Raw genomic sequence first — 24,666 nt, 5'->3', positions numbered from 1 at the left:
CATTACAGTTTTAAAACAATATCCCCAGATTTGGGATTCCTGAATCATACTGAGGGGGAGAGTCAACAATTGCATGATATAAATAATGTTTCATATTAAACTTAGGCCATATGTTATTTTTTCCCCTGGGTTACGTTCCCTATATGAAAAATTCTGACCTGCACTGTCTTTAGAAAAAACACTCAAAGCCTTGAAATAAAGGCATGTGATACAGATGTATCAAAAAGCTTGTTGAGGGCCTACCCTGTTGTACAATGTTGTACAGTAGGGTGCCTGCTCTGTTGCAGCATGTGCTGTCAGTGACTGATACTGAATTGAGTTCTATAGTATCCATGCATTTGGTTACTAGGTTGCAAAGCAGGAAAGATGGCAGTTTCCAATATAACTTAAAGATTTTCTGGGGGGGAAAAAAGTCTGTTGTTTGTATTTTAAAACAATTTGTTTAAATGCACTTAAAGTAATAATATTGTTGATTGCAGCTAGTACAAATTCAGAAAATATGAATATGTAGAAAAGAGAAATTGCTCAGAAATAACATAACAGGAGATCCAAGTTAGAGGTGTTGCCACCTGTACCTACTGCAACAAAAAGTTGTAAAAAGTACATTTTTGACAAGAAGCCTAATTTGTACATTAAAATTCTGAGGGCTATGGCTAGTGTTATTACAACTTTTGATTTTTTAATTGTTTAGAGTAACTTTTAAATGAAGATTAAATGTAACAGTGATTTTCTGAGTAACTAATGAAATGTAAGATAAATTAAATAACCTAATGCTGTTTTTCTATGTTTATACTTAGAGCGAGAACACTACACCTGTGAAGTATTAATGATCTTTTAATGACACAACATGTTAGTGTAGTTCAACAGAACTAATTGGTTCTTGTCACTGTCTTCTGTGTTTAATGCAACAAGTGACTTTTTATACTTCATTTCTTTACATTAATAAACCTCATATGGATAAATACATTTTTTCTACTATTTTGCCCCTGTAACCATTGCATACTAATTAATTGTGTCAAGGTAAGGCTAATTCACTTTGGGAAAAGAGCTTAATTTGCATTCCTTTATGTTGAATGTACATTATCTCTAGTTTTCAGCTAAACAACCACTTTAGTGTCTAATAAATTAGTGCCCAATAAATGCATCATAAATCTATCACTGTAAATAGCTATCCTCATGACAGTGTCCATCTAGCAATTGTGGCACAAAAGCGTTATCTGCAATGAAAGACACATTCAAAGGGGGCTCTATTGCCTGTCAGTAGTAGAAGGTAGGAATTCTATTATCAGCATATTGATTCCAATCCTGTAATGTGCTTTTAGATCCCATTAAACTATTGTCAAAGTGCATTCAGCAGAAGTTGAAAAAGGTACTTAATAATTTGCACATTAGACCTGCTAATTAGGGAGGCTGTGCCATCAACCTTATCTTCCAACCCCAAATAGCTTTAGCTTTTGATAAAGACCTATCTAATGTAGTGATACCAGCCTAAGATTTCAACTGTTGGATCTGCTGCATAAATGGTGGCCAGTAAAAAAGTCTCAAAAGAATGTCAGCCTAATTACAGGTGCCTTCAAGTAGCTGTGTATATTGATTTTATTTTTCCTTTTATCTTGTAGATTAGACGGTGATAAAATGGCTATAAAATGCTTATAATAAGTGTAAGGTTAACAAATTTAAGAAAATACCTCCTCTTCTCAGACCTTCCTCCCACCTTTCTCTCTGTGAGGAAGGTGATTTTTATGGCTGTCCAAGGGAAGAGAGGAAGATTCAAATATGTATTCCTCTTTCTTCAAAAAAGGTAGATTCTGTACTCCAGCAAGTCTTCTCAGACATTGATTCTGGAGATTACATGGATCAGAATAGTTGAATATGATCAGAAGACTCCATAAATGAAGTATAGAAGAACAAATCCACATAAAAGCACTCAATATATATGGCAGCATTTTCTATTACATCCATATCATATAGAAATTGGTGTCAGGACACCTTCTTTGTCTTTTTGAACAAATGTGAATGCTGTTACTGAAAATATGTTGACTCACTAAAGGAGTGTTCTTTGCCTTTAAATTTCTCTGAGATAAATTTTTGAAACCTTAAAAACAATTATGAAAGTTTTTGTCTTGGCAACTTCTTTACTAGGATACAGTGGCTTAGGTGAATGATTTTGGAGGTTTTTCAGAAGCAAAATATTGAAGTTGAGACTGATCCTTCTCAGGAAGATTTATAACACTTACGGCAAATGCATTCTTAGGCATGCAAATGTAATCTCCTACGTGGATCTCCTACCTGAACATCTGGAAGGCAGATGATAGGGAAAGAAAGAAAAGCTTTATTGACTTATTTTAGAAATAGGCAAAAACTTCACGGTGATGTGAACAAAAGTGGTCAAACTCCAAGAGAAAAGAACATATTTTCATCTCTGTTTATAAGAATTCTTGAGGTCTCTAAGAGTGCATTTTGAAATGGTACTGGAGATATGTGTCTTACTACTTCATGCATAAAAAAAGAATACCTAGATGATAGGTCCCTTATTCTTTCCTAAAGTATCTCCCACTTTACCGTCTAAATAGTCCCTTTTTCTCTATTAGCTTGGGAAGCAGCTGCCACTGACAGATCTGTGTGAGCAGCAGCTAGCAATTTAAGTTTGTCTACCAACAGAGACTTGCCGTTTTCTGCCTGTAATCACCTTGCAAATCGACTTTGTGTGACAATTATCAATGATCCAGAAGATACATCCCCTGAATTCTGCTTAACAAATTACATTACATTATTCACTGATTTTCGCCTGATTTTTAGTGTGCATATTTATTTCATTACTATGCTGATGTTCAAAATAGGATCATCTGAAATCTTCACTTGAATTGCAACCATACATAAAACAGAGATTTATTTTTTTTTTTTTGTGGTGGTTTTCTTAAATAAGAATATGAATGTAAGTTGATTGCATTTTTTGGGTGTGTACCTACAGAAATATACAATTGAATTTATAGCCAAGAAAACCCTAAGTGCATGCAAGTGTAGTTTTCAAGTGTATCTAACCTTCAGTCAGAGGCCTAATGCAGTACTTCTGTCTACAGTACTAAAAAATGAAAAGCCTCTTCTTGCAGATTTTTAAAAATATGGGACTTTTCTGTCTCATTTGAAGACGTACTTTGTCAGTATGGAGTCGAATTCTGTTACCAATGGTATTGTCTGAATGATCTGAACACTTATCTAAATTATATGTATGACTTGATTGTTTTTGATATATGTGATTTTGATAATGAACCAATTTAAAATTATTTTTTCTTGTGTAAACTTAAAATGTACAAAAATTTAAATTTTAAATCTTTTTAATCTACGAAACAGAAAATAAGGTGACACAAGTCTTCACCTTTCAGGTAGTTTTCTGTTCTTGCCCATCCTGTGTAACCTGTGTTATTATCTTGCACCACCTAGTGGTGAAAATTGAATGGATGAGAATAAAAATGCAAGCTGATAATCTTTTCAGATGTAATAAATTGGGTTGTGGCCTTCTTGAAAAGAAGCTCTTCAACAATAATTTCTGACATTTAGAATTAAGTGGGAATTCTACAATAGTTCCTTTAAAACGCAGTGAAAACACTGAATGAGTACAAAGTGAACTGCATTGGCATTTACTATAGTTACTGCTACCAAGTGTTACTATTGTCTGTCTTCTATTCTATGTCCTTCTTAGCCTTTATGGCATAATATATTATTCTTGCTACATTAGCTCTTTTGTTTCAGATTGTGATGATACTTTGACAAAATGGTGGTAGAATTAATCTCACATTGACAAACTCTGAAAATAGATAGTTAGATTACTGGAAAACCCCAGGAAATTCAGTTAACTGAATGCTTGTGGCAACGCAGGGTTGCGGGGAGGAAGGGGAGGTATAGAAATGCTTCTGGATCAGAAATCAAGGTTTGCTACTTAAAAACAAAAATAAAAGGGAAAAAAAGATTAATAAAAAATATCTTCCTATTTTCTAAAAATAGTGGTTAGAAAGAGTACAATGTGTTTTTTTTTCTGATTTGCAGGAAGAACATTCTAGGAAGAGAGAATAGCTTTTACTATACAATGAATACAGCTTTCTTAACACCCTTAAACCAGTGTGGAGGTGATACTAATCTAATGCAAGTATAAGCATAAATTAATCAGTGTCCTCATCTCTATTCACTGACCTGCAGGGTAGTTTAGACGTTTTACTTCATGTAGTGCTGGGATTAATCTTAAAACACAGCAGTTTTCTAGAACACCCTGTAAGTAGTTCCCTTTGCTATTTTAGGAAGGAAGTCAGTTCAAACATCTTTTTTGTGTAAATACTGAGCTCACAGAAATTACTGTATACAAATGAAATAATATTAGTTAGTTTATTGCTGGTGTCTATTCTTAAGAGAAGCTTGATGAGTTAGGTGATACAAATGTGTTAATATGGCCAAACTCAATGTGTCCATACCTCAAAGGGAGGAATTGTATTTGGTGAAGTAGTGACAAAAGAGCAAGTAACTACGCAGTTCTGCAAAACCAATAGAGAAAATTTGTAAGTGGGCAGATACCAAAGTACTTGTAGTGTTGAGGTCTCAGCAATGATCTGTTCATGTCGAACATCATAGGTAGCTCTGATCCACTAACACTAAAGAGGACATGAGTTTAAATAACAAGTAAGAGAAGGCTTTCTGATCTTGTTAAGCTTTGTGAAAGGGTATTTTATGGGAGGAAATTAAAGGAACCTGACTTATCTTAGTTCAATGAAAAAGTCTCTGGGAAGATTAATGAAGTTGCTGCCCATAAGTAATACATCATGGAAATAATTGAGGAGGAAGGCAGGAGCTGGTTAAGCTACAGTACAATACTGAAATAAGAACAGGGGGTGTGAACAAATTTTACCCACTGGACTTGAAGTGGAAATTAAAATGTTTCTAATCATTAGATGAATCCAGTTATTGACAAATGTTCCAGTGACAACAGTAAATCTACTAGGGTGGGATGAAACACAGTACACTTCTGCAGTAGCAGAAGAGAAAGTTTAACAGCACCGGGGCCCCTTATCAGATGTTTCCACTGTTCTATGGAACATGTCTCATACTTCTATTAATAATCCTTGTGGACTTTGCCAGTAAAATTATCCTCGCTCTTAGGCCAGTCAGTGGCACCAGGTACTGGCCTGTGCCCCTTAAGAGTGGCTGGCTGCCTCACATGCCCTGGAGAAACCTATCCTGCTTCTTGTGTCCGTGATTCTTGTTCAAGCAGACTCACTCAAGAGCAAGCTACTGTGTGCAGGGTATGAAACTGCTGAACTGACAGCTTCATTTTACTTAATTCTTCAGGGAGTAGGATTTAAGCATAGTTAGTACTGCCTGCACACAGACATGTTGGAGTATTGATGGGTTTTTTTTACTGTAGGCATAATAAAAAACAAGAAGCTTGCAGCTGAAGGATTAAAGTGGGAAATAAGATATATTTTTAACACCTATTGTAATTCAGGTTGTTCTGGCTTATCACAGAAAGTGGCAGATACTCCATCATGTGGAGTCTTTACAGCAGGATTACCTTTCTCTCCAAAAAATGTGTTCTAACTCATCTGTGGATTTATTGAGTTAAATACAGGAATCTCTAGACAGAATCCTCTGGCCTGTGTTACCTGAGAGGTCAGATTCACAGATCATAGTGTTCTCTTTTGGCCTTAAAAAGCTGTGAATCAATTGAAAATCTGAATGCTCAAAGGCTTTGTGAATTTTTAATCTTACCATTTTGCATTTTACATAATACTAGAACAGCTCACCTTATTAGGTAGTATGTTACAAAAGAAGCTATTCATCTGTTTAATTCTCCATGTTCTAAAGATGTGATCATTACCACAGACTGAAATGCACAGTTGTGTAAAAAAAAAATCAGAAATTGCTGACTCTAGAATGTAGAAAAACAAACGTTTTTGGAAGAGTTCAGAAGGTGACAGTGCCACAGCTTTTCAGTTTTCTTAATCCTTCTCTTAGTACTCTAATAGTCCCTTCCAATTGGGCTGCTACTCAACAAAATTAACATCATGTAGTAAAGAGCAGAATATGTGAAGGTCTTTAATGTTTTAATAACAGCTACCATTGATCCTGGTTTATATCTTAATGCAATTAAATTATCTTTGGTTTTCATTAAAAATTCTTTTACGCTGAGGTATCTTGGTGTACTTGAAGGACAAAAGTTAAGCTTCTTAGTAGAAGAAACAAGGATTAGGCTTGATTTGTTTGTTTTTTACTTTTGTTAAAGGTGCTGAGCATGCATAACTTGGATTTTCAACAGCAGGAATTGTGAATGCTTATCATTCTCTAAATTAGGCTTGTATCAGAATCTTAATTTTGACTCAGTGGACATTGCTTTTACCATAATGTGATCCTGCAGAATTCACAATCACCAAACAGTTGGAGAAGAGCCTAGCCAGTCAAACACCTTTCCTAATCCATCTGGAAGGAGAGCACTCTGTGTGAGCTCAGTGCTTATACAGGCTACTCTCTCTTCCAGGGCACTTATCAGCATCGGTGAAGCTAGGGGTAAGCTTGCTAAGGGGAAGATTTTTCACCTCAGTTTCTGTCTGACTTGCAGTGGTGAATTTAGTGTTAAATGTTGTGTCCTATGAAAGAGCTCTGACTTTGCTGAATCTGCTTTCTGGTAATAATTCACAGGGCCGTGTGGTTGGCTGCATTAGCAGCTGGAGGTCTAGATCTAACAATTGGATGCCATAGAATGTGCTCTTTTGAGTAAACAGAAAAATCCTTACTTGCCATAATCTTTTATCTTATTTTGAGGCGAATGTTTTTGAGTATATTTGAGTAAACTTCAAATATATACATCACTTACTAGAATGCTTTGCGGTTTAATTTTATGGTTACAGCACACGGAACTCAAGTTTACCCAGATGATGTAAATTGTTATGTTTATAGGTGGTTGAGTTGAAGCCAGGGGGAAAAGATATTCCTGTTACCAGCGCTAACCGTATCGCATACATCCATCTGGTGGCAGACTACAGGTTAAACAAACAAATTCGACAGCATTGCCTCGCTTTCCGTCAGGGACTGGCCAATGTTGTAAATCTTGAATGGCTTCGAATGTTTGATCAACAGGAAATACAGGTACTTCTGCTTAAAACTGCAGAAAACAATTGCTTTAAACAGAAATAAATGCTAAATTTTGCCTGTAATGTAACTGTCTGATTTTTTTTCCACTATTAGGTTCTGATTTCTGGTGCCCAGGTTCCTATTAGTTTGGATGACCTTAAATCTTTCACAAACTATTCAGGTAAGCATATTTTACTTAAATTAAAAAAAATGTATTACGACTGACTCAGAAATAAACAAACGATTTTTATCCTAGCTTTAAAAGAAAATGAAGTTGTAGGGTCATTTTTGTTGACTTTGCTTGTTAATTTTGGCCAAACTGTCTAGACAGGCCTGAATTTCAGAAGATTGAGTGAAATTATCTAGTTTTATAAATGCTGGGAAGTATAGGTATGCATTTTTTAAATTATTTACGCAACTAAATACAAGTTTATAGCTGGCTAATTGGAGGACATGTAATTCTTTTTCTAAATGGATGTTGGTCAATGTTTGTGACTGGTTGCTCTGGAAGTAAGTCTGCAAAAATGACTTTGGGATAGTTGTTTCTACCACTGCATTCAGGTACTTGCCATTTCTCAGGCAGCCTGAAGAGAGAGCTCATATTTTTCCTTTGAGAGAAATGCAAGGTATCTTACTTAATTTTTTCCAGAATTTATTGTGAATGTAATAAAAAAATAGCTACTATATCATCAGTTCACATCTGAACTTACCTCAAGGTAAATTGATTCATTGAGTAACATTCTGAGTCTTGCAGGTTTTGCAGACTCTTGGAATAAAAGGCAGTAATTCAAAGTTACTAGTTAAGTGCTAAACTAAATAAAATTAATTTAAAATAACAAAATAGGATTCAGTGAGGAAAACTGCAGCTAAGAAGCTGAGGGACATAGTAGCCATAGGTAAGCAGTGAATGAATGAATGAGAAACTCAAAATTCAGTGATCATCAGATTGATCTATAGGTACTGGAAGTCAGCAGTGTAAGCCTGTTGGTTACGGCATTTTCCCCAAGCTTGTCAAGACTGATGCTAGGTTTTCTGAAGAATTTATTTCTTACATAAAACTGTTCTATCTATAAATCATTTAAATCTCATTATAGGTGGCTACACAGCAGACCATCCTGTAATTAAAATATTCTGGCGAGTTGTAGAAAGCTTCACAGATGAAGAGAAACGCAAACTACTCAAGTTTGTAACGAGCTGTTCTCGACCACCTCTTCTGGGGTTTAAGGTATGTGTCTTCCTGACTTTCTGGCAAGTTTTTGTAACTACTACAGGTTATGACACAAGCTTTTCTTGTCTATAGGAATTTACAGTTCAAGAATGTTCCTCTGTGACTAAAGAAACAGCTTCAATGTTTGCATTTGCATGTACAATAAGTATAATCTTAAAATAATTAATGAAATGTTCTTCTGGGTTTTCTATTTTAACTGAAAAATTTGGTAAGCCTACAAATCCATGACAGAGTGAGCACTCTAAGCAATGTAAGATCCCTCCTGCCATTTCATGTTGCTATGCAGAAGCAGTATTGCTACCAGTTTCAAGGAACAGGTTGAGTTAAGAATGAATGTGTTTTAAATCAGCAAAAGATAATTTAGGATATAAAAGCAACTATTAAATTTGAACCTCTTAAATTAACTATTTGAAGCAGAAGACATATTGTGTTTCCTTTTAATTACCATTTACCTGCTTATAGGGTCACAGCTTATTACCCTTTGTATCTAAGTGTTTTGTTGCCAACTTCAGATTGCTATTTACAGTGAAGCTTTAAGTATGAAGAAAACTTTTGTCTACTGCTTGTAAAAGTAAAGAGAGACCAAGGCAAGTTGAAGACATTTTGGAATTAAATTCTGGGGATATTCTACCCATGGGTAGAATTTTGCTGGGCTGCAAAATTCTGAGAACTGTCTATGGACTTAATTATCTCTAAAATGTGGGAACAGTCAATGCTTTTCTGCAAGAAGAAAAAAGAATAAATTACTTCACAGCAACACCATCATCTTTAGTACAGCAGTCCACAGTATGTTTATTGTTGTACTGTTTAGTAAAATTAATACAAAGGTGAGCTTATCGTCCAGTTCCTTACGAGTAAGGATAAGATTTGTTGCTAAACAAAATTTGAGTACATGTACTTGATAAATTTTTACAGTATAAGGTACTGTGGTACAATATTTAATTAGCAGTGGAGAGTAACTAATTTCTCATGTTTATTAGGTAAAATAGGTGGATGAACACATAAGCAATGAATGCAGGTATTGTGTAAGTCCTGAAGGTTTCTTAGCTGTTATGTAAAATAAGTGGTGTTGAATAAACATTTTCTTATTATAGGAGTTCAGGGACAGATACTAACATTTTATATAGGAACAAAGAATTCGGATATATGCAGTAGTCTGGAGGTGGAAACAACCTACTTAAAATTCTTTACAATTTTTTCTTGAATCATACTCTGAAAGTTCATTCTGGTGGGGTTTTGGGGATGTTTTGTTTAGGTTTTTTATCAGCATTTAAAAAAAAAAATACTTGAAAGGCAAATGCTAGAAGAATTTCTTCTCAGCTCTAGGAATTGGGCCCTTTCCTGTGATGGATCCTGGGGGTGACATGTGATAAAGATGTCAGAAGTAAAAAATGAAACAACAAACCCCACCTTCCTCTTCCAGACATATAACTTAGATGTTTGTAGTACTTACCACTGTTTTTCTCTTTATTGAATTAAACCAAATTAATTCTAGAATTCTCAAACTTTTGATGCTTTATTCATAAAAACAGTTTTCCTCTGGAAAACAAACAAGATGACACTCTGGTATTGAAATCATACTGGTCTCAGACACAGACCTCTGACACTTGGATGATTTAAAATACATAAAAGCATATGTGGGTTTTCATACAGGAGTATGTGGATCAGTTGCTAGGGGTGATGAAAGAATACTTCCAGTAGCTTAGCTTTTTTCCTCAGGCTGCAGAGCAATTTTGAAGAGTTGTTTCTAGTGCCACATTGTTCAGGGAAGCATGGCCGTTTTCCCTTGACATCCATCTACCCCCTTACGCTGCAACTTCATGCTCACTTCCCTCTTCAGTCCTTTTGTTTATTTTCCTATTTCTTTGTAAGATGATAGGAGTATGCAGCACTGACATTGCAGCATGTGATTGTTTAAACTTCCCTGGGTACCGTCATTGTGTAACCCTCTGTGCAGTCTTAAGCTCTGCATAATCCCTTCAGCTGCTGTAGCAAGTGCTGTGTGGTGCTGTTAGCATGTGGATAGGAAACGCATCCTTCATCTTCAATATCTATAATCTATAGCACAGCTACCCTCCTTTTATAGGCACCTAGGAGAGGAATTGGCACTGTCAGTCTATTTCAAGTCTCTTTCAAGATAAAATGAATAATACTGTTTTAGACTCCACAGAACATAGTGATTAAATCCCCTTAACAGTAAAGAGTGTCCAGGGTGACTAGGTTGGGATATGGAGACAACGGAGATGGCTGTTTAATCACATAAATCTAAGATACTCATTGATTGATTTGTGTGATTGATTATTTAAAAGCCTGCAAGCATTTCTGTTAAACTCTCAAGTCCATGTGAATATCACTATACAGTACTCTAGCAACAAGCAGGATTTTATAGGACAGTGGGAGGAAAAATTAGAAAACTGTTGGATGAGACCAAGATAGAACAGGGCACATCAGTCATGTAATGGAGAATTAGGAAACAGTTGTGTGGAAACAAACAGAAGTCTCCATTTGTTGTCATCCTTTTTAATTACAAGGGGAGGAGGAAATGCATATGTAACTACCCAGCATTGAGGTAGCTAGCATGACATTTGAAGTGATGGAGGAAGTGAATCAAAAGTCTAAAAATACTAAGGCTGACAGCAGCACATTAGAAAGAAGCCAAATGTGGAAAGCTGAAGTTTGTGTGTGTACTTGGGAGACAGGCCACAACCTGACTTTAACATACTTGCCTAGGGAAAACCAGAGGCAAAATAGTCATCAAATTTTCAGCATGATAGCAGTAAGTTAAAAGATTAATTCACTATACAACAGACTTGCGAGCTCAGCCACATGCAACAGTTTTGGCTACAGAAAACAAAGTGAAAAGGCATTAGTGCTGCTTTGGTGAGCAGCACCGGGTGGAGGTTAAGTCAATACTAGCATGGCACTTGCAGTAGTATCTTGTTAACACTGATTTACCAACAAATCAGGGGTTTGCCAGGAAATGTTTGCCAGAAAAGGAAGTGGGTAACTGGTATTGTCATCAGCAATAATGTCTTGGTAGCCTATGGCAGTGTGCTGTTCAGAGCTTTGAAGGTGAAGAGTGCAAAGCTGCAGGAGTGCAGAGTATTAATGACCAAATAACTGCATATTTTTATGTTGATGGTAGATGTTAATACAAGCTAGCTTCAAAATTTGGTTATAGTTTTAATGTGTACTGTATTTTTCTGAGAGGAACACAGTTTCTGGTTCTTACTCTGAAATCTTCTGTATGCTTTATGTTGTGGAACCTTCACATTTTCTTCATTTATGTTAATTTAAGATAAGGAAATGTCTTGACATTCATAGCTTATAGCACAGTCTAGCTTTGCATCATTTAAAAATTTTAAACTCTCACTGCCAGATTCAGACTCAGAATAACATTTACTAAAGCTAATTAAAGTTTAATAAGTTTAATAAATGTGATTGTTACGGACAAAAAAAAATCATTATAGCGTGGTTGAAAATTGTTAAGTTCCAATCAGGTCACATAATAAATTGATGATACTTTTCACTTCCAAACTATTTCAGTTTCCCGCTGTACAGTATTTAATTATGCAACAAATGGTGCCCTTGGCATGACATTTCAATTTAGAACTTCATTTTTCCATTTTTAAAGCTAAAGTAAGGGAATTCAATTAGCATTTTGAAAGGAACACTAAAAATGCAGCATTTTAGCCATGAAATACTTTTAAGGCCTCCATTTGAACAATAATTTAGCTTAGAATCTCATTGACCTTTTGCCTTTGGAGCTGGGATTTTTTTCCCATTTCTAAAAGTAGAACTGTTTTACCTCAGGCAAGCATTTCATAAAATGAATACTTGCTTGCCAGCAAAAGCAGTGGTTTAGATAGAGCAAATAAATACATTTTTCACTATATTCTTTCTCAGAAGAAAAGCAAAATCAGATTTTTTATTAAAGCAAATATTCCATATAACATGTCTTAAAAGACTGTTCCTCAGATAGTTACCACATCAGAAGAATAATCAGGGTTTGACAAGTTTATATCGTTACAGACGCACTATGCACATGAGTATCATCCCAATAACAGATGAGTGACTTTGTAGTCACTTGGTAAAGAAACACCAAGTATCATTGCTTTATTTAAAGTTAGATCTTTATTTGAAGAATATAAAGCAGCTCTTGATTCAGAGTTCTAGACTATGGTAGTGTAAATACTTTCTTGATCTTACACGTGAACAGCCCCACTGAAGTCATTAGTACTGTTTGTCTTGAAATTCATAAATTGTAGGCTTGCTGAAAGATTAGTTTAGACTGAAATCTCTTTGGAGCAAGAAAGCCTTTAACATTGTATCAGACAATTGATTTTAACAAAGAAAATATTGCATATTGTGAGTAGAAGGAAAACGATGGCTTGATACTCATCCACTTGAAGAATTTATTTTGTGTGGGGTATGCTAACAAACTAAAGTTCTAGATGGAAAACACTAAAAAGATATATTTGATCATTGTTTTTTTGTTTGAGATTTTTTTTTTTTAATGTCACAAAGAAATTGATGTAGTACTATGACTTTATCATATTTGTTAGATCTGGTCACTCATTCATCCTCTTTCTCTTCAGAGCATCACTTTAACATTTCAAGTAAATGTTTGTGTAGAATTTCCGCATAAAATCGGAATAGTTTTAAACTCAAACAGAAGAATGTTGTGACTAGCATAGCACATCACCTCGTTAGCTAGAGCAAAATTGCCTTAGGGATTTTTGTATATACAGAATGGAAAGAAAAAAAACCAGAAAGTACAATTTTCAGAAGAAGTTGTGTCATTTATACAATGACAAATACATCAAACATGACAGAATATTTTTCTCCATTTACCTCCGTTACTGCTAGGGATCTGTTGTTCCCTGTGTTCAGCATTTATTTCGCTGTCAGAAAACTTTGGTGTAGTAGGAACCCCCCTCATTTTCCTGTTCCTACAGAAAAAACAGCATCCATGGGCATTTGGGAGGCTTTGTAAGGAGAGTCTGAAGTTGTGAATCACGGTTGTTTCTCCTGAATACAACAAAAAATTTCTTGCATACTGCTGTATTCCTTTTTCCATTTTCTGCTTCACTGTTTTTGTAGCATCGTAAACCTGCAGAATAGAGTGTATGAACAATAACAAATTATTCTTTTCTCCTTAGAACCAAATAAATTGTTTTGTGTTTTGCAAAGTAATGGTTCTTGGTGGGGACAAGGTGGAGAGAGGCACTACACAATTCAAGAGTGCTTTTGGGCCACTGGGAATGAAAGAATATGCCATTTGAGTATGTCATTGTGACAGATTTTAATCTAATGATTTATTTCCTAGAAATTCGTGCCAGCTGTTATGGGGTAGGTTTTGGCTTGTATGTATTTTTTGATGTCTTTTTTTTTTTTCTGTTGCATTTTTCAGGAGTTATATCCTGCATTTTGCATTCATAACGGAGGATCTGATTTAGACAGGCTACCTACTGCCAGTACCTGCATGAACTTGCTGAAGCTTCCCGAGTTCTATGATGAAAATCTTATGCGAAGCAAGCTTCTTTATGCCATTGAATGTGCTGCTGGATTTGAATTAAGCTGAGTCGAACTGATGCTTATGTGGATGATCTGCAGAGGAACTATTCAGTGCCTACTTGATAAGCAGCACCCATACCCAAGCAGTTTTAAGGGAATTCTCTCTAGATTTGAGCAGCTCTTGTGTCCTATCAAATGCCCTCAAATAGGTTTCATTTTTAAACATAATTTCTTAGTTAGCTTTCATGAATTAATATTACATTGACACTGCTTTATGATTCAAAACAATGAATGCTGTGTGCAGTGTGGCTGTTTTCTGTGTCTACGCGAAGAAAGAGCACATTTAAAGAACAGTGACATCTCAGTGAAATTAACCAAAGATGAAGCTTTGGCTTTGTGCTGTTCAAACATAAATAATTTCACAAACTGGCAATAAAGTTGTGTACCATGCAGCGCGTTGGGATGAGACAGGGCTAACATCCTGTAATTAATCTTTTAGATGGAAGTGAAGCAGATGTTTGCAGATATCCCAGAACTGAGAGAATGAAAATGCTCATTACCGGTAACCTAACATCTTTACTTACATTGTAGAATTGTTTACAGATCATAGTTGTTGCAGAACTGATTTTGTTTGATACTACCTTCCCTCGAGATGGTAGGCACTGAGATAAAATGCTTATAATACTCCATTTGTGCTTTCTTGAAAACCTTAGAGAAAATGGATTTGCATTATTTTAAGTTCAACCTTTGGCTGCATCATTATCACTTGAACACTGTCGTGAATGGATGTGACTATCCATGTTTTCTCTGTTCTGTTTCTGTCTTTTGTGCCTGTACAGATTTTTTTTTTTAAATGTATCAGACTCCTGTTGCATACACAGTACATACAAAAGTCATCACTTTGGAAGAATTTACATGTAACGACTATTAAAATTATTTGAACCAAAGTTATCAGGCTTTATCTTTTATATTTGAAGCCTGTGGTGTTCACATTCCTATTCCCTATTATTTCTTTCCATCTGTATCATATCTGTGCCGTAGACACTAGTCAAATTCATTATTTCTTGTGATTAAACAGCTTTTATATACATCTGCCTGCAGTATTTCTGCTAAGAAGAGTAGATGGGAATATGCTGCTTCATATAATTCGGTATCTGGGAAAAAAACTTGCTTTCATAGGGAAGGAACTGATCCTCTAGTAGTAGGCACATTGTTGGGTATTTGTATGCAAACTGCAGTCAATTTAAAAAGGAATTATAGTTCAGACTGTAAGATTCATAAGTGCATCCCTCTGAACTTTAGTTTTATATTTTAAATCATCAAAATTTACAATCAAATTTGTATTCATCTCTTATGCAAAAAAATATTTTGCTGTTACTGGAAACTCTTGGATTTCATATTTAATAAGCAGTAACCAGCAATATCCTTTTAAATGTGGGGAAACTGAGTGATTTTAAGATGTTTACTAGTAACCGTATAAAAATGTATAATTTCTTAATTTGAGTAATAAATGAAGTGTTAAAATACTATTTGTAGTCTTGATGTACAGAAATAAAACGAATGGTTTCCTTTTTGGTTTTGCTTTAGGCTTTTTATTTATGTTAAATGTTACATACCCAACCTATTCTTTATCCCAGAATTCTTTTCTTGTATATTTTTCTACATAAATTATGGAACTTGTAAAGAAGTTGAAAAAGAGATCAGTAATAGTGGAACTGCCTCCTCATAATTGCAAAACCTGAACACTTCTTTCAGATAGCAGTAATTATTTTAGAACCTAATGCTTTAAATATTTTGAAATTATTTTTCAATTCCATTATTTTGCTACATTGGGTAGTGCTGTATTTGTATTTTGTAAAATTAAATATAAATTTTCTATTAAATATTTGTATTTTGAAGATTGTGTTGAAGTCATGCCAAATAATCATGACTGGTAATGCATGCTTTCTGCTTTTGTAAAAGGAGACAGTGCACACGCTATTGCTGTCTGTTACCATGAATGCAGGGTCACCAGAGAGGGCAGGCTGGGATAAGTGCGAGTTGCAGATAGGTGTAGACAGGTAATTGCAGCAATCACACAGTTGAAGAAAACATCAGTAGAGAATTCAAGTTCGCTGAAAATAGTCTGGCTTTTTATTTCTTCAGTATGTAGTACTCGGTGATCTTCTTTTGTATATTCTGTACATTAAGTATGAAATTCTGACATGAGTACTCAAGTCAGGGGGATTGTAGCCTTGATTTCATTCTGCAGGTAGTCAGTTGAAACTCTGTGCTGCAGGAGCTTACACCACCTTCAGTATCCAGACTGCAGAAAGAAGAAGGTAGGGCTTTCCTTTGGCAGCAAGTACTTTCAATTCTGACTGTTAGCTGTTTTCGTATAGTCAGGATGAAGCATGACTCCCTGCTTTTCAGTGATTTATTGCTGGATATTTTAAGGAACAGGAGATGAAGGTATGAGAAATAACATAGGTATATAGTTAGTCATGTCCTGAGGAGCAAGGTGGTCTGAGTGATCTCTCATAGCTCTTAACATAGCAAGAATTGTTTATATATGAAAATGGATTTTCTGTTTTTTAAAAGAAGAGCAAACTCTCTCCCAGTGGTGATGCTTCCAGAGTTTAGGTAGGCAGAGGCAGGAAGCACTTTGCATGCAAGTAACCTGAAATATTATTGTAGATTTTGATAATCAGAATTATAGCAGTAATAATTATGGGTTTGGAATTGTTGTCTGTGCAAGACAACCCTTCCTTAAAGTCAATTTCTGTACTTCAGTGTTTTGTCCTCCTAGTTCAGTACTTGCTTTTTTGAAAAATGACAGCATTTTCTGTTTGGCTTTTGTTTTCAAAAAACTTCTGTTTTACAATTTTGTAACCTGTTTTAAAAATATTTTTGTCAAAGTTTATTTTTATGATGGTAGAAGTTGCAAATTCTTCATCTCTCCAAAGTTAAAAGGCATAAAAGCTGAATAAAAAAATAAAATTTGCACTTGGTCTGTTTCTCTCGGTGAGAATCTTTCCAGATGTGGGTTTAGTCCTACTAGCTGGGTTAAAAAAACCCTAACACAGCAAACCAAATCAGAAATAATTGGCCTTGTTTCTTAATCTGTTGTCTTCCATCATGGTCCTGAAAGCCAGACTTGTAAAAATTTCACAAAACTTACTCATGATTTATAAGGAGAATTTATGTCTACAAAAGAGGAAAGGTTTGGCTCCAGTTTCATGTGTAAACACTAAGCTGACAGAAGTTTGATTTGAACAACAGGATATCTTCAGTTACTTTTCTGGGGCGTGCTCCATAATTTAAAGAAGAGCTTCCTGATGCTATTAGTAGCAATGCGGACAGAGTTTTTGGCATCACTTGAGTAATCTAGCACAAACATCTTAATTTGATCTGTAAAGGGGTTTGGAATTCAAAGAAAATACTTTGAGTGCAGTGAGATCATGCTAAATTTCAGTTTAACCCAAAACCTATTTATTAAATGCCAGTGAGACAGCACATACTCTTTTCACGACTGAAAAATAGTACAGCACAGAAACAAAAGGGAAAAAATGAGAGCTGGGTTGTTTTTTTTTTTTTGGAATGTTTTGTTGGAGCTGTAATTTTTTGAGGGTATTTATAATTATATGCAAAAACTTTAAAACATTTGCTCATATACATGAATCTGTGTTAATAATGGTTTGTGATGTAAATGCTTGTTACTATTTTTTTTTCATGATGCTTTGCCTGTCAGTGAAGGAGAGAAGAAATGAACATGGTCTGTAAAACTGATCAGGATATCTATATTTTTATTGACTTCTGCTTTTGTGAATAAAATAATTTGAGTTTTCTTGAAACTTTGCAGAAACACTCTTTTCTTAAAGGTCCTTTTCAACCTAAATGATTCTATGATTTTACTGCTTCAGGATGATTTGTAACTTCAGTTTTTGAGCTGTGAAGTTCCCACTGTCAGTCAAACTGCAGCTATAAGGTTTAGCTTTGTTTCAGTGGGTCGTTCAAACAAGATCACTAATGTGCTTTGAAAAAAACTTCTTCAGAATCTTTGGAAAGAACAAAACTCCCTCCTTGGATAAAAATATGAGAAGCTATAACTCATAGTAAAGAATGCTGCTCTCTCAGCAAACACGTACAAAACCATCTCAGCGTCTGGAATTTTAGCACACGTGGGCCCCTCTGAAAGTGTAATTTCCTTTGATAATTACAGTTAATCTGTTTCCCTTTGCTTTTCTATTATTTTCATTGCTAAATACACTTCTGGTTCCATGATAGCATTTATAAAGTTAGTATTGTGCATGTTTATTCTGGAATACTTGAAAATAGCACCATCTCTTCTTCAGTGTCAGCTTACCTGCCACTAAAAATGTGTTAAACAGAAAATTGCATAAACTCCTCTTGTAGGGTACTTCATAATTCATAGCACGAATAGAACACAAATGCCCAGCTTTCTTGCCTGTTTTTCAGTATGTATCTGGGAGTCTGGAAAGCTCATAAAATTTCTGATGTGTGTAGAGAGAGATAATGCGAGGCAAAAAGTGATTATGAAGTTTTACTGGTTGAATCCATTTTAGAGAACACAGAGGGGCTGAGGTCAGCAGGGATGTCTGGAGATCACCCAGTCCAACCCTTCTGCTCTAAGCACGGTCACCTAGAGCAGATTGCTCAGGACCTTGCCTTCTGGAGTTTGAATGTGTCTGTGGATGGAGACTCCACAACTTCTCTAGGCAACCCGTTCCAGTGTTCAATTTACCTTTACAATAAAACACTTTAAATCAGGTTTAAACATAATTTCTTGTATTCCAGTTCGTGGCCATTGCCTCTTGTCCTGTTCTAACAGGAATGTGAGGCTTCTCCAAGCTGAACAATACCAGCTCTCTCAGCCTCTCCTCACATGATACATATTCCAAACCATTCATCTTTCTCTCTGACTCTCTTGTTAGTGAACACAGCAGCATCTTCAAAATACCTTTTGTGGACTTTGATGTGACAGGGGACTGAGTAGGCTATACTAATTCTCTTCCTTGTCAGATACCTATACGTGTCTGTAGCTGTTAACAAATGGCATTTCTGAAGTAAGGTTGGATTTAAGATTTTGTGGCTTTGCTTTTTCAACTTCCAGTGATGTTTTGTCTTTCAAGGATTTTGAAAACCTGCTGTCAACTGCAAAATAATAGACTCAGTAAAAATTGTGGTCTCAATTATTTTTACAACTTTTGATAGATGCAATGCTAAACATTGATGCAAAAACCATGGGGTTAATGTTAGATCACCTAAATGTGTATTCACTTCTGCCAGCAACACTGTCAGACATCTGGAAGTGCAGCTTCTTGGACAAACTCCTGTAATTTGGCTGTCTTCCACAAAGGTTGGGTAGCCCAGTGCTAGATTCAATCCAGCAAATCATATCAGACATACGGGAGAAACACAGGAATTCTGACTGGCACCAGTGGGACTGCTTGTATATAGAGCACGCACAGATGTCCTGCAGGCTTGATTTCACGCTGTCAAGGGATAAACTTTTTTTGTGGGATGGTTAAGTCATTGCTATGTTTCATTGCCAGAGTAGTTGCTCTGCAGTCTGGGACTAAGTTTACCTGTCCATAGCTCTGTGGAAACTACACATTCTGTTTGCAGTGTTTGTTAATGTATTTATAGGAACAGCTTGCTCAAATGTCCTACTATATTTAAAATCATTCTTTTCTGCATTCCCAGAGCAGCTGTTATTTCATTCTGTGTAATGTTTGACTGAAAAGTAGTTTTGCATTATTTGTATTTTACTCTGTTTATAGTTATACATAGTTCTTGATTGCTGGAGCAGGAAACAGGCATTCACCAGATGGTGTTATTTCAGATCATCTTGCTACTTCTGCTTACCCAAATGTTGGATCTAGGAGAAGCATCTCTCATCAGTTGCTCTGTAGTTTTGCTGTATGTTGTCAAACACACCTTCTGAAGAAGTTAGTTTCTTCTAGCCCTTGCGTCTTTAATTAATTAATTCTTTTCATTACAGCTCTGCTTACTGTTTTTCCTCTCTGTGCTTTAATGCAAACAGCAGCAGAGCTCAAAGTTCTGCAGAGATGTTTTAGGTCTAATTATCTATTAGATCTATCTGGCTATTGATGAAAACTTACATAGAATTAACTAATATTTGGCATTGGCATATGGATAAGAAAGCATATCCCTGATCCAGTTAATGAACATAAATGCTGATCAAGCTGTCCTTGCAAGGAATAAGCGCTTGCTATAAGCTGTGAGATCTTCTCACTGCACGCAACAGTTCTCAGGTTGTTGTCTGAACACCCCAAACAAACAGAAGAACACCTCTGATATTTCAGGAGGAATTGCCAGAACCACCTGCTATCCTGAAATGTTTTAACCACTCCCAAAAGCATCCACTTGGATGAAGCTTTAAGTTACAAAGAGGAGTTCAGATAAACTTGCAGCCCCTTGATGACCTAAGGAGCACCATACCAGTGAAAATTGAGCTTGTGCTCGGCAGAAAAACTCTGGAGAATGCTAATGAAAATTGGTTATTTTGTGCTTTTAATGCTTCTACTTAAAAGTTTTAAACATTAGGTGTATTGCCCGTATTTCAAGCCTAATTGTTTCTGATAAGCTATCAGCAAAAAGTTAATGCTTATATTTAATTAAGTGGCACTTTCCAGAATTACTTTGCCAGTAGTACTATAATTAAATGATGTAAGAACAGTCTTTGATACATATGCTCATATTCTTTGCTAATACCAAAAATAGAATCTGTAAATAGAAAAACTGTATGCATTAAGCAGCAGGCCAGAGCAGCAGGCCGGGAAGGCTACAGCCATTACCACATCAAAGGGACTAATATTAATATCCCTCTAATGCAGCATTTTTAAGCATTTCTTGTGTTCTGATGGGCTTTTCAAAATTGACCTCCATAAGTCATAAAAAATTATTAAAAAAAAGAATCTGGGAACTATGTGAATTGCTAATACGTCCTGGAATGCTGCCACATTATTTCCATCATTAGGTTATAGCTACCAGTTAGGCCTGAATTCATCTCACTTAACTTCAGCCATCTGTAAGGTGGCTGTCGAGGCACTTCCGATGAAAGAGGTGACCCAGAGACAGAGCTCCAGAGGGCGGTTTGTTCCTTACTAAAATACATCTCCAAAGTGGGTGGAATAAATCATGCCCTGGAGGTGCCCCCTCCTCCTCTCTCTCTTCGTAGTCAGAGGCCTTAAACTAGATACTTAACTTTTAGACAGCTGAAGTTAGTTGAAGTGAAACCAGACCTTTCCCTCATATTCCTGGGTAAGAGTTGAAAATCCATGAACAATGAAGATCCTTCGATAACAAAGTTTATTCTGACTTATGATTCAGCACTTGGATACCAGCCCAGCTCTGCCTGGATCTTTGATACTGGCTTCAACAGACCCACCAGACTTTATCAGCTTTTGTTACTGGAATGTTGATCCTCTGCCAGCACCATCAGATTTAATGCTCTTTAAGACAATATTCCAGGCTTTTGCTGCAAGCAGCTAGCCATAAAGACATAGAACACTTTATACGTTTGTAAATACCTTTGAAGAAGGTTTTCGGAATCTAAAAGCTTTTCTGTTTTATTAGTCCTGTAAGTAGATCAAATAAAGCACGTTACCTCTTTCTACAAGTCCTGCCTCCAAAATCTTTCCCATGACGTCACCTCTGATGAGGAGGAAGGTGGTTTTGGTTCTGTAATTTATGCAGTTCCCCTTCTTGTTTATCAGTGTTAACTTTGTACACAGAGACTGTGAGGTCCTACTGTTGCATGGAAGACACTGACATGGGCAGTTCTCAATAAAGGACTTTCAAACTATTGTAAGACATCTAAATATGATTAATGCTGAAGTTTAAAAATAATTCTGAGAAAAATGAATGTGACTGAACATACAGATCAAATTGAACTATGAGTAAGAGGAATTTTAATTAATTCTTGAGGAACTAGTTAGTCCTGTCCTGCGGTACTTAAACTATGAAAGGGGGTAAAAAGGTGGTTCAGCAGTACCTGACTATAGTATGAACATCGTTTATCAGAGCGATACTCTATAAAGTAATCATAGCCATAATACCTATTTTGAGCTTTAGGTGATCTTGGAGAAGAGACTTTGCCTATACACATACAGATTAGGTCACATTAGCCTGAAAAATCTTACAGACTGAGCTGACCTGCTGAAGATCTGAAGGGGTAGGAGGTGGCTGTGCACCATGCTGGGCTGCATGGAAGCAGCATTTCCTCCACTGCTTACCAGCAAGCAACGTTCTTCTGATCAGAGAACAGAAGCCGGGAAAACAAGACTATGAATGTCTGTGGTTTTGAAACATAGCCATTTAGCAACAGGGGGAGCTTGAACCATAGGTGGGAGGTAGAGACTTTCTCCTTTGGTAGGAGCTGAGCAGTCTGATGGACGCTGTGTTAGAGGCAATCTCAGCCTGGAGCCTCTGGAGTTACTCCTCCCCTGCTCCTAAGACCTTGAGATATAAACAGATATCCTTTAGGTGCTACCTTTGTCCCATTGTTTCCAAATGTCACCAAGTCCATGGAGGTTCAGTAGCACCCTGTGCCAGCTCGCCAGACTGAGCTGCCTCCTGCAGAGTGGCTAAGATTGGCTCCTGCCTGGCTGTGGTTCCAAAGCTGACCGAACCTTATGCTTTTAAACTTTAGGGAGCGAAATCTCGCAGAACTGGAGCGCTGGGGGCAATCATGTTAGTGGCTCTGGAGAAGCTGGCTCAGGTCTGGTGGGGACAAGCTGGGGTCACGCTGATTTACTACAGGATCTTTGCTACAGGGGTACTGCTTTTGCACACTCACATGGATTGGCAGTGTGTCCTTCAGGGTACCCTGCAGTAACCCTTCTGGCTGCCTTTGCCATTGCAACCCCTTGCCTTTCCCTGTAACTTAGAAAAGTTAAAATACCAAGTGCACAATATAAACAAACTTAAAAATTAAATACTTCTTGTTGTCCAGTATTAGATAATCTGAGCTATCAAACATAAGTTAAAAGATGCCCCAATAAATGATACCTGTAATTGGTGGCTGTGCAAACCACCTGTTCTGCAAAGTCTCAGGAAATGCGTTCATATCCCACTTCTAAGACAAAGACAAACATAAACCAATTAAACTATATTTTGGCATTTCAAAAATAATTACATAATGTTGTGTTTCTTTCTATAACTTTGGGAACATTTATTGACATTTACTCTGTTTTGCTGTAGAAAATGCCAGACTGGATCTTGTACTGCTAGCCCTGCCCTCAGCTGTGAGAAAGGCACTTTACCTTCTCAAATCTTACTTTCTCCAAGTGAACAATTAGTCTCTAAGCTTTCCCAAACATTATTCCTGTGCCTGAAGAGTGCTAATAGAGAGCTATGCAGTCTAGAGGCAGAACAGTGTTAGAAAATCTGTGGGCAAATTAATGTAATGCTATCACCTGTACAACAATCGTGTTAAAGCAGCAGTGGGCCTGGCTGCATTAATGTAGACAGTGTTGTGATTTCAGCCCTGTAATTCCATGTGGAATTATGCTTCCTTGCCACTCTCCTGCTTGTATGGATAAATGGAAAATTTTATGGTTGGCATCCATCATACCATAACTTTAATATAAATTTTACTCTATAAACAATTAAAGCAAAGTAACTGCCTCATACACTGCTTCCAGATTTACTGCAGGTGAGATTTTTAAAAGACTGAAGACTGCAGTTTCTTCTCAGCTGTCATCAATTATGAAAGGCTGAGGAAAAAACTCTATTTCCACATCAAGAAGTATTTAAAACATTAAATCAAAACTTTATATGACCTCTTCCCAAACTACACAGTGCTGACCCACCGCTTGCCTTTGCACTTGCTTCTGAGGTTTGCAACCATTCCTTTTAGAAAGGTTTTTTTTCTTTCCCCAAGCAGATCAACAATTTGGACTTCACCGCTGCTTGCTGATGAGAAACTAATAATGGTGCTAGGCATCTCTTTGATCTAATTTTAAAGATTCATTCCATGAGCACATTTTAGCATCAGATCTCATGGAACAGTGTTTCTTTTGAAGCTTTTACTTCCCCCAAAGCGCTAAGCCTATACCTTTCTTAGAGCTGTCCTACTACTTGCCTTGCTGATTTGCATTAGGTTCTTCTCTGCCTGATTCAAAGCTTTTTTTCTTTTTGCGCTGATCCCACCCCCACATAAACACCTCCAAAATAATTAGTAGCCTTTTAATTGACTTTGAGGAGCACACGTTTTAGGTGTGGAAACTCTCTAATTTCACCTTGGTGATCTATAAATCAATGTCTCCTCCAACTTTTAAAATAAAGGGCAAGAAATATAATTTTACAGCAATTTAAATCATGGATAAAGTCCAAATTTTAAAAATAGAATAATAACTTGGCTGCTTATACTTTGCTTTCAGCCATGCCACTCAGAAAACCACATCCTCAAATACAACCCAAAGCGTGCTTAAATCTATTTGAACAGCGTGAGGAATCTGTATAGGTGCCAGCTGGAAAACGACGGACCTGGTCTCAAAAGAATTACACGTGAGGGTTACCATTTTTGAGACTAAAACAAAGGGGCACATGGGGGATGAAATTTGGTCTTCTCGCCTATTCAAAGACTGTTTTTTAAATCAAGATTTTTTTTTCCTCTTCTCCTTTTCCCCCAGCAGCACACCTGGACAGCACTTCCCGCCCCGACACCTCTCCGAGAAGCACAGAGGGGGTTTCCAGCCAGGAGCCGGCCTCCGGGGGCTCAGAAACTCCGGGACAGGAGTAAGGGCGGAGGCGGGGCCGGGCCGCTCCCCGGGGCTGCC

At 36.6% G+C, this 24,666-nt stretch overlaps 1 protein-coding gene across 2 annotated transcripts in view; it reads left to right on the top strand.

Moving 5' to 3' along the window:
• Positions 1–17,389, top strand: part of UBE3C (ubiquitin protein ligase E3C) — an 82,011-nt gene extending 64,622 nt beyond the window's left edge. For both annotated transcript variants that reach the window (XM_026842008.1, XM_026842009.1), the window contains exons 20-23: positions 6,940–7,128; positions 7,228–7,294; positions 8,208–8,338; positions 13,755–17,389. In XM_026842008.1, the coding sequence (XP_026697809.1) occupies positions 6,940–7,128; positions 7,228–7,294; positions 8,208–8,338; positions 13,755–13,925 (558 nt within the window). In that variant the 3' untranslated portion in view covers positions 13,926–17,389. The remainder of the gene's footprint in view (positions 1–6,939; positions 7,129–7,227; positions 7,295–8,207; positions 8,339–13,754) is intronic.
• Positions 17,390–24,666: the final 7,277 nt, after the last annotated feature.

This window comes from Athene cunicularia (assembly GCF_003259725.1).
Source record: "Athene cunicularia isolate RWA chromosome 2 unlocalized genomic scaffold, athCun1 chr2_part1, whole genome shotgun sequence".
NCBI lineage: Eukaryota > Metazoa > Chordata > Aves > Strigiformes > Strigidae > Athene > Athene cunicularia.
The sequence above is the reverse complement of the archived record's forward strand: the minus strand, read 5'-3'. Positions and strand labels throughout refer to the sequence as shown.